The sequence below is a fragment of the Sebastes fasciatus genome, chromosome 16, assembly GCF_043250625.1.
Source record: "Sebastes fasciatus isolate fSebFas1 chromosome 16, fSebFas1.pri, whole genome shotgun sequence".
Classification (NCBI taxonomy): domain Eukaryota; kingdom Metazoa; phylum Chordata; class Actinopteri; order Perciformes; family Sebastidae; genus Sebastes; species Sebastes fasciatus.
In genome coordinates, this window is record NC_133810.1 from 20,819,106 (window position 1) to 20,835,026 (window position 15,921).

General features: G+C 36.8%; 1 protein-coding gene across 2 annotated transcripts; it reads right to left on the minus strand.

Moving 5' to 3' along the window:
* Positions 1 to 4,467: 4,467 nt before the first annotated feature.
* On the minus strand, positions 4,468 to 12,324 carry rnf167 (ring finger protein 167). Of its 2 annotated transcripts, none has more exons than XM_074610058.1 (10): positions 12,210 to 12,324; positions 10,077 to 10,207; positions 9,915 to 9,995; positions 9,688 to 9,825; positions 9,520 to 9,607; positions 9,342 to 9,432; positions 9,067 to 9,172; positions 8,532 to 8,625; positions 8,231 to 8,311; positions 4,468 to 7,207 (listed from the first exon to the last, which is right to left on the minus strand). In XM_074610058.1, exons 2-10 carry the CDS (start codon positions 10,179 to 10,181, stop codon positions 6,786 to 6,788), a joined length of 1,206 nt encoding a protein of 401 aa, XP_074466159.1. In that variant the 5' UTR covers positions 10,182 to 10,207; positions 12,210 to 12,324; the 3' UTR covers positions 4,468 to 6,785. The 2 variants fall into 2 exon arrangements, with proteins under 2 accessions (XP_074466159.1, XP_074466158.1); XM_074610057.1 differs by lacking the exon at positions 12,210 to 12,324 and adding an exon at positions 11,798 to 12,206.
* Positions 12,325 to 15,921: the final 3,597 nt, after the last annotated feature.

Sequence of the window (15,921 nt, forward strand, 5' to 3'; positions counted from 1 at the left end):
TATCTTCCAAATTGCTTGTTAAGAGCAGATGAGTGGTATTGTGTAAAATAAATGGTCACAGTGAAAGGGTTTGGTATTCAAACAATATTTTAATAGATTAAACTCTTATTTTACTTTCATTATCCAATAAACTAAGCACATCCCTTTTTAGTGCTTTTCCTTGTCCTTGCTCTGAATTTTAACTGGTGCCTCATATAATCCAGGATTACTTGCGGCCACACTTGAGTGTCCTCCATGATAAATGCAGATTCCACTTGTTGTGGGAAGGTATCCCTGGATCCAAAAGGAAAGTCTCCATTGGGTCCACCATTGGCTTCCAAAGGACTGGAGATAAGGTGTGGTTGGTCCAAAAAACCCTATGAACATGTAAACAATTATTATTTTCTCTGGATTTTGCACAATATTAATAAGATACATTTTAGGAATAACAAAGGACAATTGACAATTTTAACTGGATATTATTAATATTGTGGAGAAAATGCTTTGGTGCCATTTTGGCATTAAAAAACCCAAGCCATTTTTCTACATTTTGATTAAGACAATTTATATATTTTTTTGACAATGTTTGTCAAAAAATTAGAGATTCACCATTTAAAAAGGTTGACAAACAATGAAAGTCCTTTTCAAAATATAATATCAAATGTTATGGTACATTTAAATCATTATGATTGAATTTTCAGTGATGAAAGTCAGGTGGTAAATGCAAAATAAACACAGATATATTTAAATATATATATATAAAATATGTTGTAGCCATTTTGTTAATTTAAAATGTGTACCTTACCTCATTGTGGTTTTGAGGAGCTTCTCTGGAATCAAGCAGCACAAATGAAGATACAGTCAAGAATAACAAGAGAGACGATCTCAGCACAGAGGAGTATGACAGCAGTGATCCAGGCATCTTCCAAGAGAAAGTTCAAATATTTCTAATGCTTTAAAACGCAGCAAACCAAAAGCAAACTTGAGGTTCTGTATGAAGAATAACTCTTTACAGGTTATTTTGCTTTAGGGATTTATTTATGTGATGCCATGTCACGTCTATTACAATCCATGTCAATATGACTCATGCCACTATATCTATTTCTCAGCTTGCATGGAACGAATTTAAAGAAACACACTAGCCTTTCTACAGTCACACACATGCCATAATCCAGCCAATGGCTAACCTACACACACATACGTATCTGGAGAAGGTTCATTCAGCTCAAATATGAATTGTCTTTTCTTCAAAGCAGCAGGTGACGTGATTAAAGGCACATGAAAAGGTGAAAGTGAAATGACATGGAGCTTGTTAGGAGGGATTAAAAGGAATGAATTCAACTGTGGGAAGTCTTAATGAATACCCATTACCCCAAAGGGTGGCAACTCCTTATAGACCATATCAGCTGAACAGCTCTGAAAAGACTAAAGTATAAATGATATAAGTACTTTTTTCTATTGAAAAATACTAAACATTCTGACTTTAAACAGAAAACTCATGAATGTGGAGATTTTACAGTGAACTATAAATGCTGCCATTGTACCAATTACATTTAAATGTATTAGATTAACCTAAAGTAGATATTTGGCAAATGACTCACCACCAATGGTATTAATATATTGGTTAATTTAGAAATAACAAAAAAAGATAGGAAAACTGATAATTGTATAAACCCTTAAAGGGAGATTTTTCAAGTATTTACTACTCTTATCAACATGGAAGTGGGCAAATATTCATGCTTTATGCAAATGTATGTATATATTTATTATTGGAAATCAGTTAACACAAAACAATGACAAATATTGTCCCCTCACAGGTATTGCATTTAGCATAAAAAATATGCTCAAATCATAACATGGCAAACTCAAGCCCAACTGTGTCAGTGCGCTGACTTGAATATGACTTAACCAAAACTCAGGAAACCCATGGGTACCCATAAAACCATTTTCATTCAGATATCTTGAGGTCAGAGGTCAAGGGACCTCTTAGAAAATGGCCATGACAGTTTTGGAAAGTCTTCACTCTAGCTCTAAAACTGCACCCGCTACAACCTCTGTAAGGTCAATTGCATTAATGCGTTAAAGAAATTAGTGGCGTTAAAACTAATTTGTGCCAACGCGTTATCGTGTTAACTTTGACAGCCCTAATACATATACTGTATATACACACACACACACATGCATACACACGTGGACAGAATTGTTGGTACCCTTCCGTTAAAGAAAGAAAAACCCACAATGGTCACTGAAATAACTTGAAACTGACAAAAGTAATCATAAATAAAAGTTACTGAAAATTAACTAATAAAAATCAGACATTGCTTTTGAATTGTGGTTCAACAGAATCATTTTAAAAAACAAACTAATGAAACTGGCCTGGACAAAAATGATGGTACCCTTAACTTAATATTTTGTTGCACAATCTTTTGTGGCAATCACTGCAATCGAGTGATTTCTGTAACTCTCAATGAGACTTCTGCACCTGTCGACAGGTATTTTGGCCCACTCCTCGTGAGCAAACTGCTCCAGCTGTCTCAGGTTTGAAGAGTGCCTTCTCCAGACTGCATGTTTCAGCTCCTTCCACAGATGTTCAATAGGATTTAGATCAGGGCTCATAGAAGGCCACTTCAGAACAGTCCAATGTTTTGTTCTTAGCCATTCTTGGAAGTTTTTAGCTGTGTTTTGGGTCATTATCCTGTTTGAGGACCCATGACCTGCGACTGAGACCAAGCTTTCTGACACTGGGCAGCACATTTCACTCCAGAATGCCTTGATAGTCTTCAGATTTCATTGCACCCTGAACAGATTCAAGACACCCTGTGCCAGATGCAGCAAAGCAGCCCAAGAACATAACCGAGCCTCCTCCATGTTTCAAAGTAGATACAGTGTTCTTTTCTTTGTATGCTTCATTTTTGCGTCTGTGAACATAGAGCTGATGTGACTTGCCAAAAAGCTCCAGTTTTGTCTCATCTGTCCAAAGGACATTCTCCTAGAAGCTTTGTGGCTTGCCAATATGCATTTTGGCAAATTCCAGTCTCGCTTTTTTATGATTTTGTGTCCTCCTTGGTCGTCTTCCATTAAGTCCACTTTGGCTCAAACAGCGACGGATGGTGCGATCTGACACTGATGTACCGTGACCTTGGAATTCACCTCTAATCTCTTTGGAAGTTGTTCTGGGCTCTTTGCTTACCATTCGTAATATCCGTCTCTTCAATTTGTCATCAATTTTCCTCTTGCGGCCACGTCCAGGGAGGTTGGCTACAGTCCCGTGGACCTTAAACTTCTGAATAATATGTGCAACTGTAGTCACAGGAACATCAAGCTGCTTGGAGATGGTCTTATAGCCTTTACCTTTAACATGCTTGTCTATCATTTTCTTTCTAATCTCCTGAGACAACTCTCTCCTTAGCTTTCTGTGGTCCATGTTCAGTGAGGTACACACCATGATACCAAACAGCACAGTGACTACTTTTCACCCTTTAAATATGCAGACTGACTGATTACAAGTTTGAAGATACCTGTGATGCTATTTACAGGACACACCTTAGTTTAACATGTCCCTGTGGTCAAATTATTTTCCATCTTTTCTAGGGGTACCATCATTTTTGTCCAGGCCAGTTTCATTAGTTTGTTTTTTAAAATGATTCTGTTGAACCACAATTCAAAAGCAATATCTGATTTTCATTAGTTAATTTTCAGTAAATCTTTATTTATTATTACTTTTGTCAGTTTCAAGTTATTTCAGTGACCATTGTGGGTTTTTCTTTCTTTAACGGAAGGGTACCAACAATTTTGTCCACGTCTGTATATATCTATACTGTATATATATCTATATCCATCTATCTCTCTCGCTCTCTCTCTCTCTATATATATATATATATATATACACATACACATATATATATATATATACATATATATATATATATATACACACATACATATATATAGAGAGACAGAGAGACAGCTGTCATTATTGTGTTTTTCCAATGAAGTATTCACTGATCAGAATAAAAGAACCTGAAAGACTGAATTCAGCAGGGTGTCACGCTCTAGGCTAATTAGTTACATGCCAATAGGATCAAAGATCTGATATCAATTACTAGAACATTTTCTTAGGTGACCATTCTTTTACAAAAGCTTAGTCATATCATTATTATTACTTATGTACCTAATGGTTCAGCACACTGGCCTCAGAATGTAGAATACGTCTTTATTCCTCTCAATGGAGAGTATTTCTTTCTATAATCATAATCATAATCACATCATGATGTATTATATTAAAATTAATTTTAAGCTTTAACATTTATTTATAATATTAAAACATGTAGAACATGTGCTAACTATATGCCCATTTGGTAATAATTTACTTTATAGTATAATGGCTTTATTATAAACATAAATTATCATGTATGACAATAGGCCATTGTAAGGAAAAGTGTTACTTAATTTTTCTTGTCTCATCTAAACACAAAAGTGGCACCACAGTCCTGTTTCAATATCATTTAATCTTCCACAAATCACACGTTAAATGCAACTTTCCACAGACTGTGTTTAGACATCCTACGGATTCTCAAACCTGCTTTATACATTAAAGTCATACTTGACAATGTACATTTATTATTGAAGTGTGATCAACTAGGCACATTCTAAAAGAAGAAAAAAATCATCAGAATTTGGGGATTATATATTTTCCATTTGTTTCAGTTAACAGTCTCTAAAATTGAGACAGAGAGCAAAATAAAAGTACAGTACTAAGTCATTTGAAGCAGACTGCAAATAGGAAAAAAAATGATTCTATTTTACAACACAGACTATTGCCAACAAGTCCCAATCAAGTGTTTGATAGTGTTGAGTCTTTTAATCAATCATCAGTAGGATATTAGGATGGAATGTTATGATTTCAGAGTCCTACTGATTGATTCCCCTCTCTAACACTAAACTTACAGAAAACAAATCCTCAGACACAGAATATATACATATGCATCATGTACAGCGTCTCCTCTGTTATTCTGTTATCATTTTGGGGTGGGGGGGGGGTTCCGATGTGGTATAGATCAAGTTATATATTAGAACATGTTATTTTAACTGATAAAACTATTCTTAAAAACATCTGGAGGACTATTTTTTTATCCTAGATGAGAGTAACCCTAAATTAAAATGACTGATTTCAGATTTTCTCTGACTGTGGTGGAGCAATGGAGAACGGACACAGAGGAAACACTGGTCACATTTGTATAATCCCATCTAGGCGAATAGGGAGTGTGGGTAAATTTGTACAGCGCTTAAAAGTGTCCAAACTGTGTACGGTTATTACACATTAAAAAAACAATAATTCCAGTTACGAATTTACGATGTTAGGTCAAGATAAAAACAGTGAAACAGTTTGGCTTAAACCACTTTTTAAAGTTTTCTATTTGTACGGCTCTTTATACAATTTAACAGCATCACCTAGGCCTTTTTATGAAATAGAGAAACAAACCATATCTTGTTTGACAGCCGCTGAGCTTGTCCAAATTTTCAGGTGCAAATCAATCATGTCTAAGCATGTCTATCTGTATCATTACTAGCACTAAACATGTGGAAACACAAGCAATCTCTTTCTTGTTTGTTTCCCTAAAAACAAATGTGGAGCACATTTACAGACAAGGGAACAAAGTGAAAGCTTTCTAACCAGCAGTATTAAATACTGGCTAGACAAAAGGAAAACAAAGGATTGTGAATCCTGTCCCTTCAATTTCCAAACATTTAACATACACACATGTACATCAAGGCCAACGTAAGGCAATGCTCTTTTTTCCTAAAAACACCTCCAGGTTCGACTATTCAACATGTTATCATTCTGCTGTATATAAAACTGGAAAAACATCCATTAAATAATCAAGAATCTATATTTTGCTGATTTAAAAAGCTGAAACAATTTATAGTGTTAATTCTCACTATGTTATTCATTTACAATTCCGACTGACCTTTAATTTGTTGCTAAAAACCTGAGTTTGTTCAACTTGACAAACTGGATAAAGCTAAACATATCTTCCTTAAACTGACCACACAGTATTATCAATAACAATGTAAAAGCAGCAGAAATGTATAACATCTTTGCAATATTCTATTGTAGCGTAATTTACTGTTGAATTTGAGAAAAATCAGACATTTCAAAGAACTGAAATATAGCTTTAAAAATTGCGAAGAGAGCTAAGGAGGATTAAAAGATAAAAATGAAGACAAACATTTCTCCTCCACGTGCACATCCTTGTTAGGAAAAGATGCAAAGCTGGTAAAAAGGGCCGTCACATGTAAAACAATTATGATTAAGACAACAGAGTCTTCAAACTGCACTAACCTCACATAGAAAACTTAGACGATCCGCTTTAAGTGTGAGCACAGAATTCATTCTGTTTAGCAACACAGGCTTCACCTACTTGAGTCACACTCTTATTTATACAGCACATTAGATTTAAGTGGCCCATTCCTCTTGTGCAGCACTAGTAGTAAGGTCACGTGCCGTGGTCAAGTTATGGATTAAAACATGCATTAAAAAAGGAGGTCTACAGACAAATACAGGAGTCCTAGAGTGAATGTGTGTATAGAAGGGGGTTGCTCAATGCTGGATTTTGGTAAAACTCATCATGTGCTTTGACACTAACAAGTAGACCTCCTCTGGTTACTGGGTAAAAGATTCTGTTATGTCTAGCTAACCACAAATCTGCAAACTATTTTAAAGTACAGTGTGATAGCCTGCTTGACGACACAAAGACCCCTTTCAGGTAAAACTAAGTAATCTCATTGCAGCTATGTTCCCGCCATCAGATCTCCACTCTATCCCTACCAATGAGCTGAGCAGTGTCATCATCAGTGTGGTGCCTGTCCTCTCCTGCGTCATCGCTTTCTGAGTCCGTGTCCTCCAGGGGCGAGTGGTAGCCTTCATAACCCAGGATGGGCGAGTCGCAGCGTGCGGGGGAGGCGAGGCACTGGGCGGTAGTGGTGGTGGTGGCTGAATAGGCCCCCGGGCTCCCTGAGGGGGACCCTGGGTTGGAGGGCCGAAGCAGAGGAGTGCGCTCCGAGTCTGCTTCGCCCTCCGTTCCCTCCTCCTCCCCGCGTCCACCGGTTTCCTCCTCAGACTCGGACTCAGAGTGCTCCGGGTTGTTCCGAGTGACGCGCTGTTTGCACACGGGACACGTCTTCTTGGTCTGCGTGAGCCACGGGTCTACACACTTGCAGTGGTAGGCTGACAAGCAGAAAGAGTGGTAGTGAACAACAAGGAGTGCAGTACAGGAGGAATTAGCAATTTTAAGTTTGGAGGAAAAGGGATGTTGCTTTATGAACTAGGGCACATTCATGCATATTGTGTTCAAATAGTACAAAAGCTTGTAGCTGCAAGTGTGGTAGATGTGCACACTCTGTGTATCAGGAGAGGTATTTTTGGTAACACTTTATAAAAAAACATCATTTATAATATGGTAAATTGATAGTTAATTAAACTTAGTTAATAGTTAATTTAAGTTAACAAGCAATTAAATGATAATAATGTTTACTAATTATTATTTATTTATTTTAACAGTTTATTGTAACACACATTATATCATTTTATATAATATATATATAAGTATTTGTCAATGATTATGAAATCATTTGTAAACCTTAAAGAAATTGTTTGTAAAACATCTATAAATATTACATACAGATATTTGTAGCACTTTGTTAATGGTTAATAATTGGTTTGTAAACCATCCATACGCATTATTTAAATAGTTATTATAAAGTTTGTTTGGCAATAAATATTTTGTAAAGCACCTATAAACATTTAGGTAGATATTTAATAATTTGTCAATGGTTAATAATTGATTTCTGTTCCATCTATCTATTTAATGTTTATAGATAATTTCCAAACAATTTCTTAAAGGTTTACAAATCATTTGGTAATCACTAACAAATACTTAATATAGTATATAAAAAGTTATGTGTACAACAATAAACTATGAATAAATACATTACAAATGTAATCGGAATGTCATTTTTATCGTCTCTTATCAGCTATGATACATTATAGAATTTATAAATAAATTATTTCAGATTACACTAACTAAACCAAACATTTCATTTTTTGTCAACTGTAAAATAACTATTAACTAAGTTTAATCAACTATCAATTTACCATTTATTAATGATGGATATTATAAAGTGTTACCGTATTTTGCTCTGTAACATACAAATTTCATAATAACATGATAAGACCATATTAAATGTTTACCATGTGAACAAGGTAAAACTCGCAGCTTGTCTCCTTCTTCATAATCATCCAGACAGATTGCACAACAATCATAGTCATCCCCTAAAACAGAGGCGAAAAGTTATCAATTGAAATCATTCCAATTTAAGTGAAATATTATCTATTTTAATTCTTGAGTAACATTTCGGCATAAGAACCTGTTCTGTAAGTAAAAAGCTCCACAGATGATAGAAAAAAACGTCATAGACTTCAAATTCCCATGCAAGAATTTGATCGTTGCATTCTTAAAAACAATATACAACAGTGAAAACGATGCTGTTACCTTTATTGAACTTATGGATTGGAATCCGCTTCAGTTGTTCCTTGGACAAACGATTTTTCCTCAGCCTCTTTCTGTACTGTACACATCGTATAATCTGAACAATACAAAAAGACAACGTCACTGATGGCGTGAGTATAAGACTGACACTAAACATGCATGGATGGGTTTGTTTTTTGTGTTCCTGTAGGACCCCACCGGTCATAGTAAGTAAGTAAGAAGCTGATTGAAATATAGGTTTTCAGGGCCTTAAGCCTATTCTCCTGAATAAATATGGCATCTCAAGAGGATTAGCTGGCTTAGGTTTGCTGAAACACCATTAGGTTACTATTTTAAAATACAACACAGCATATTCGAGGTTCGCCTCTGCTACCCATGGTTAAGATAGTCTATCTTTGGAACCTGGATGACAGAACAAATAAATTATAGGGAAATGATTGCACAATTTCCATTTTAATTCTAACAATTGTAAACTTGAAAATCTAAAAAGGTATATTAAAGAATGCGCTACGAGGCATCACATCATATGCACACTTACCAAGACGACACACATCACAAGAATGATCATGCCAACTACTCCAGTGAAGGGAATAAGGTAGTACGAGAGTGGGAAAGCAAACTCCGGCTTGAGGATCACGTAGGCCCTGCAGACACAAACATTACCATAAGCACTAGCACTAAAAAGGTCAGTTCAGTATGTATTGCTCTGTGCACATCTAAGGCTGACAGGAAAATGTTGGTCTAGATTATTGTTTAGTTTGAAAAATAATTTCAGAAATGTATTTCTGAAAGTGTTGAAATGGTTTTACTTACCCTTGCTCTGGAATTATGAAATTCCTGAGAATTTGCGAGGCATAGTAGCTGGTGAATACAGAGGAGATTTCAATTTCCTCTGCAATAGTTTCTGGAAAATAAAGAAAAAACTAAATGAGATTTGGATGGATGAATGTGTAAATTATGAAAGTCTGTACATTTTATAGAAGAGAATTACCATTGCTGTAGTTCATATTGAGCAGCGTGTCTGAGTACATGTTGTGAATGATTGCAGCACTGTATCCTGCTTGCTGTGCGTGCAAGACCTGAAAAACAGTTCCTCACATTAGACCAGTTTGCTTTGCGAACACTAAAACATGCTCAACGTCACTCAAACATCACTGACCTTTATATCAAAATTGCAATCATAACGTCTGATGAGAGCGATGAATTTGGTGGTGTTGGCATCATAAGATGGTGGCAATGGAAGAGGAGGGTCTATTGGTGTACAGCCATTAAGTGGATGGGACACCGTCAAAACTCCCTTTCACACAAAGGAGGAAAAAAAGTCATTATAAGGACTATGACCTACGTTTTTACGTATGCACCCTTTCTCCAATACTCTGCTCTCACCATTATTCCATCCTTAGGAAGTTGGGAGCCAAACAAGGCAGGCAGGTCCTCAAACAACATGGAGGTCATATTGCTATAATGCTGCAAAAACAAAATATAAATAAGAAATTACGTAATCTCCAAGAGAATTTGAGTTATAGCTAAAGCTTAAAGATTACTTACAGCATAGATGTAGGCATGTGTGGGTGATGGAACCAGTACGCTGCAGAAAACCACCATAAGGACACTCAATCGAGCTCCCATGCACCACACACCAAGGTGAGCCATCCTTGGTTGTTTACAGTTGCACTAATCTGTGAAAAAGATATGACAATAAGACATCATATCAGAATCAGTCATCAGTCACAACCACTGGGAAATGCTTCAAGTCTCGGGTTGAAGCTGATCTAGCCGTTTGATTACAGCATGTCATTAACATACTAATGTAAATAGACAATTCAGATGGTAAAACTTTGTAAATATGCACAAGGTTATGCAAACAAGGAACTGTAAACTGGCTCACTTTCACACATTAACATGTACTCTATTGTTATGGAGTAGCAGAGCAAAACTAAGCCAAGTACTTTTGAAAGTCATTGTGATTCTGTTACTTTGTGAGAATGCAAATGTCCTCTCAAGACTATGTTTTTACAAACAAAGGGACACATTATGCATAAAACACTTTGTGCATTGTATTGACTTTTAACTGCAGTCTGCACAGGTTTGCTGAGAAACTATATCAATTATCTGCAAAGCAATCCCTTTAATGTAGTTACCTGCAATTGTTCTAAAATATCACTGAAGTGGTTGTGATGTCTTGTGGAAAAGTTAATACGGTAAATTTGTTTTTCTTGGTGCTAACATCTATGGCTTACTCTTAAAATTACGTTTTAAACCAATCACATTCTCTAAATCCTTGGTTGTTGTTTTTCTTATTAAATTAAATTATCTTTATTTGCAGAATTTTTTGTTGTTGTTATTTGATTTGTTAACAATATTTCTACATTAATATTATTATATTTAAATCTCCATGTTCCCACATTCCCATGTTGAGTTTAACACTACAACCCTGTTGGTTATTTTGTTTACAAATCCAGGCAAAATAACTGTAGGTAATTAAAATCAATAACACCACTTGGACACTAACAGCAATACTCTACTGGTATGTAAAGCTATATCAGGAGACACTAAAACAAACTTGACAGTCTCTTTTTCTGCTTTTATCATTTGATTTTGAGTTTTTGAGTCCCTCTTTTTGCTATAAACAGAGTGCAAAAAACTTGTTAAACCCAGATTTGTTCACACTGTTTTTATATGCATGTAACAGTAACTTATCTGTGTACAAAAAAAATCAGGTTTGAGGTAAAATAAGTGCAGTGCTCAGGTGATTTGTGCTTGTAGGCAAGGCGTTAACACAACAAATATGGCCATGTTCACGTGTCCTGGGGCCTATACTGTATGGAGGTTACTTTGTGGCACTAGATAGCAGTTAACCCAAAATACTGCCTCTTTGTTTCGAACATTGCTAACAAAAACACACTGAAATCTACTATCCGTATGTGTAAACCACGCAACACTTGTGGTTATTATAACATTAACTGCCTACTCGAAGTTAGCCGAGAAAGAATGTGCTACTGTTGTGATAGCTATCTATGTAGCGTTAGCTAGCTAATGTTGTTGTCCTGAGGAACAACATGACTTACTGTATCTACTGCTACTCCTGGCAGGCGATTAGCTAGATTTAGTGAGGTTAAAGTAGTCGGACCCACTGAACTGTCATTAGCATTCGGGTTAGTTACAACCTCTGGTATTATTTAAGTTCCATGTGAAACATAAATACAAATAGCCAGATCATACGAGAAGTTATCGTGGTGATGTTATTGTGTGTAAAGTTAGCGACATACCTTGGTATCCTGCTAATGTCGGCAGCGTGGAGGTTCTATCTAAACCCAGTCGGCTCACTTCAGTTTCTCACGTCACCGTGTCAAATCCATTAAGGTTAATTTTTAGAATTAAAATGTCAAGCTACTTTCTCGACAACAATATAATTAAACTGGAAAATGACAAAGACAGGAAGGATTAGCGTTAGCTGGCTAGTGTTAGCAGATACCAGTTAGCTAACTGTTACGTGACAAATTACTGTACGTCTTCTTTGTAGTCCGTGTACATCGTATTTTACACGGTTAGTAGTATATATGTTTGTCCACCGTAGAGGACACCCTTTGCCTGTGTGCGCGTTAGCTTGCTGCTAGGTGTGTTTGTTATTGCTTCTTGCTCCCTGGCTCTTCTTCTTGTTGTGGCGGCAGATTGACTCACCAGCATCCTGACCCACAGCGCCACCAGCGGCCTCAAGGACGAACAGCAATGAACTTGAGTGCCCAGCAGGCTTCATGTTCTCTAAAGAAAACCATACACCTTGCACAGTGATTCATAGACGACCACCTGTAGTTTAAATGCATCGGAAATGGCTAATGAAAACCTAATCGACCCGAAATGAAAGGATTAAAAGGAACTATAAAAAGTCTGTAATTATGATATTCACATGCTAAGGATTTCAGGCAGCATATCCTAGAAACAGTCACAGACAGAGACAGACCAGTTTCACTGCATTCAGACTATCATCCACACATACCATCCACAGGTCACATGAGTGAATCTACTGTTACTCAGGCATGTCAGTGGCAAGAGATTAGGCCCCAGATTGAAATCCTGTTGGGACAATGAAAACCGGTTTTAGGGAGACTGCACAACAGCGGCTGCAAATAATTTACCATTCATCAGAAGGCAACATGCTGTCTGAAAACACAGAAAACACAGCTCATCAGGCTATACCTCCTTCAACACTGCCCTCAAGTGGTAGGATCGCTGTAGTATTACAGGCTGAAGAAGAAGAAGAAGAAGAAGAAATTCACATGCACAACCAGGACCTATACACATTTGGATTATCATCATCTCTGTACATTGCACACATATTCTCTATACTTCATACTGTGAAATTTTGCACATTCCTTGGACAATATTTTGCACATTCCTGCACAAAACTGTACAGCTCTTCATTTTAAACAGAAATATTACAGATATTTTCACATGTTTTGGTAAAGAAGGTTGCGTTTCAACAATGGGATTCACAGTGGAGTGCTAGATATTTTCATATATTTGTTCATATTTTTAGTGTACATTTCTGTATGTTTCTTGACTTTTGTAGTACATGCTTTTATTTTAATTTTATTTTGCATCAAAACACCAAGGCAAATTCTAGTCATGGCTAGAAGGTTACACGCATATTGCGAAACTCTCGCGAAATGGTTAAGGTTACTGACCTCGAATAGTTAAGGTTAGCTACTGACCTGGCATAGTTAAGGTTAGGTACTGACCTCGAATAGTTAAGGTTAGGTACTGACCTTGAATAGTTAAGGTTAGGATAGGTCGTCGGGCAGCGAGTTGCAAACGTTTTTGCAAGTTTTCGCAGTTCTAGTTCTATTTTTTTTCCACAGATTATCTGTCTCATGCACTACTGTCAGGATATAGTGACTATTTTACAAAGATAACTTTTTATTATATTTGCTCAAAGTTACCAACTGCAGCTTTAAGTCAGATGTGTTCTTAATATATGAGTGTGGCCTGTTATGGGCACGAAATATCAAAATGGAGTGGATCAAAGCACTGTGGTGAGAGATGGTCGGGCACTTTTAGCACACTTGACTTTTATGGGAAATGATTCTAAGGTCTTGAATATTTATGGCTTTAATGACAAAAAATGGCATGACCTTTTAGAGGACTTGAAGTTTCACATGCTAGGTAGGGCAAGATTAGTTGTAGGGGGAGAATTTAAGTGTATTTTAAGCAGAAAAGGTGACAAAACATCTGTGTTATTACAGGAATGCTGAATACTATGAATCAAATAAATGGATGCATGGATGCAATCATGTGCAACAGTTCATAAGCAACAACACATAGTAATATATTCAGATATATTCTACTTTGTGTCTTATTTAATTTGATCCATCATGCAGGGAGCATCAAAACACAGTCAATTTAATGGCAATCTAAAATCTATCCATTAGAATTTGATATTATGGGTATATAAGTGGTAAATTTGTTCCGATGGCTAAGGTACAGAAAAGGTCAGGGTCTCACGAATAAAAGGATTCATCTTCTAGGAACCAATGGCAAACTTTTTCGGAAATCTGGTTAATAGTTCTCATGATACCTTGAGATGGAACAAAATCTTGGTTAAAGGGAATTTTTGATCAAACTTCTATACTATATTAAAGGTCATGACATCCCCACAATCATCAGGACAATCCTCTGAGAGCCACAATTAAAGGTACAGTGGGATTTGGCAGCATCTAGTGGATTGGTTGCAGATTGCAGTCAACTGAGTGCTCCTCCACTCACTCCTTCCTTTTCAAGACTGCAGTAATGTGAGTCGGCGAATGCAAAACCGTTTGTCTACTTCACTCAGTGGCGATCCTTACCATAATAACACTACTTTAGGAGCAACGGAAGTCAGACGGCGGCTGGCGGCACCACAGTTTTGCACTCTGCAGCTCACGTTACCGCAGTTTCATAAGCGTGTCCAAGGTCTACGGTGGCCTTCAGGTGATGTAATAGCACAAAAGGCTCTCTCCAGAGCCAGTGTTTGGTTTGTCCGTTCTGGGCTAATGTAGAAACATGGCGGAGCAACATGGTGGAGTCCGTAAAGAGGACCTGCTCCCTATGTAGATATGAAGGGTTCATTCTAAGCTAACAAAAACACAATTCTTAGTTTCAGGTGATTATACACTAATGAAAACATAGTTATTAATATTATATTCCATTTCTGCTAATAGACCCCCGAAATGTTACACACTGGACCTTCAACAGTTTCAAATGTCACTCTGGCTAATAGTTTTGAAGATCTCTAACTTTGGACCAAAGTGATAGCCAACTGTATTATCAACTGAATATACTATTGTAACTCTTATAGGCCCTGTGGCAGGGCCTAAAAACAGACATTTCCAAACAGAGTACAGAGTGACAACCTCTCCAAAGTGTTGTACTGCCCTCTGCCTATTTGTAGATAGTCTCAAACCCTCCAATAAGCCTACTACTAATAAGACTCACATATAGAAAATGAATGAATGTTCACAAACTGTTAATCCATCAAGCTATCATTTTTTAGTGGGTCTACATTTCCATTCCACACAAGCTTTATCAAAAGATTATTCCCCACATTCTTTATCATAAGAACAGTGTCCAGTGTACAGAAAAGTGAATAACTGTGCGCGTACCTGAACAGCTTTAATCTACCAGCTAAGTCTGAGTCTTTAGGTAAATGTGGTGAGGAAAATCACACCATTTTCCGTCTCCCAAATATCCAAAGGAGCCCCTTGCCTTTGGAAGTTATAATTACCTCATCTGAGAGTCAGTCCACTATAATAGTTGCGGCTCCTAAAGCTAGCTGTACATACCCTGACCCGTAGGGTCCCACTTCACCCTGTGATAATCATGCAATAAATGATGCAAAAATGATTATGTAAACATAAACACCTGGATTTGATATCAAGCAATACATTTGCCAGCATACAGCAAGATATGGTGCATGATGCCTAACGAATCAAAAGACGGATTTAAGTCTTAAGCTGCAGCAAGTTTTGTGTGCATTATGAATATGCATTTATGTTAATGAATTATGTAAAAATGATGTTACACAAATAGAAATGTAATGTCAACTTATAAAACTCACACACAGTTATTTTTCTTCCCCCCTTTAGGTCTCATCTGCAATCCTTTTCCAGCCTTCAGCTGCAGCCATCTTTAACAATATGACTCAACAGACAGGGATGTTAGGGTTGCTTTCATCAAAATCTCTTATTGACGCTTTTGCAAATGAGGTTAGAGAAGCGCGTGATGCACAACACTGACATATCCAGGCTAGTAGCAGTAAACATCGGTCTTTTAATATCTGTTTTTTTCCACTAAAGCTATGTGTCCATGTCTCCGTTCTTTGTTTTGTTGCTCCTTTTGTGTAGTTGTTTAAACTTGT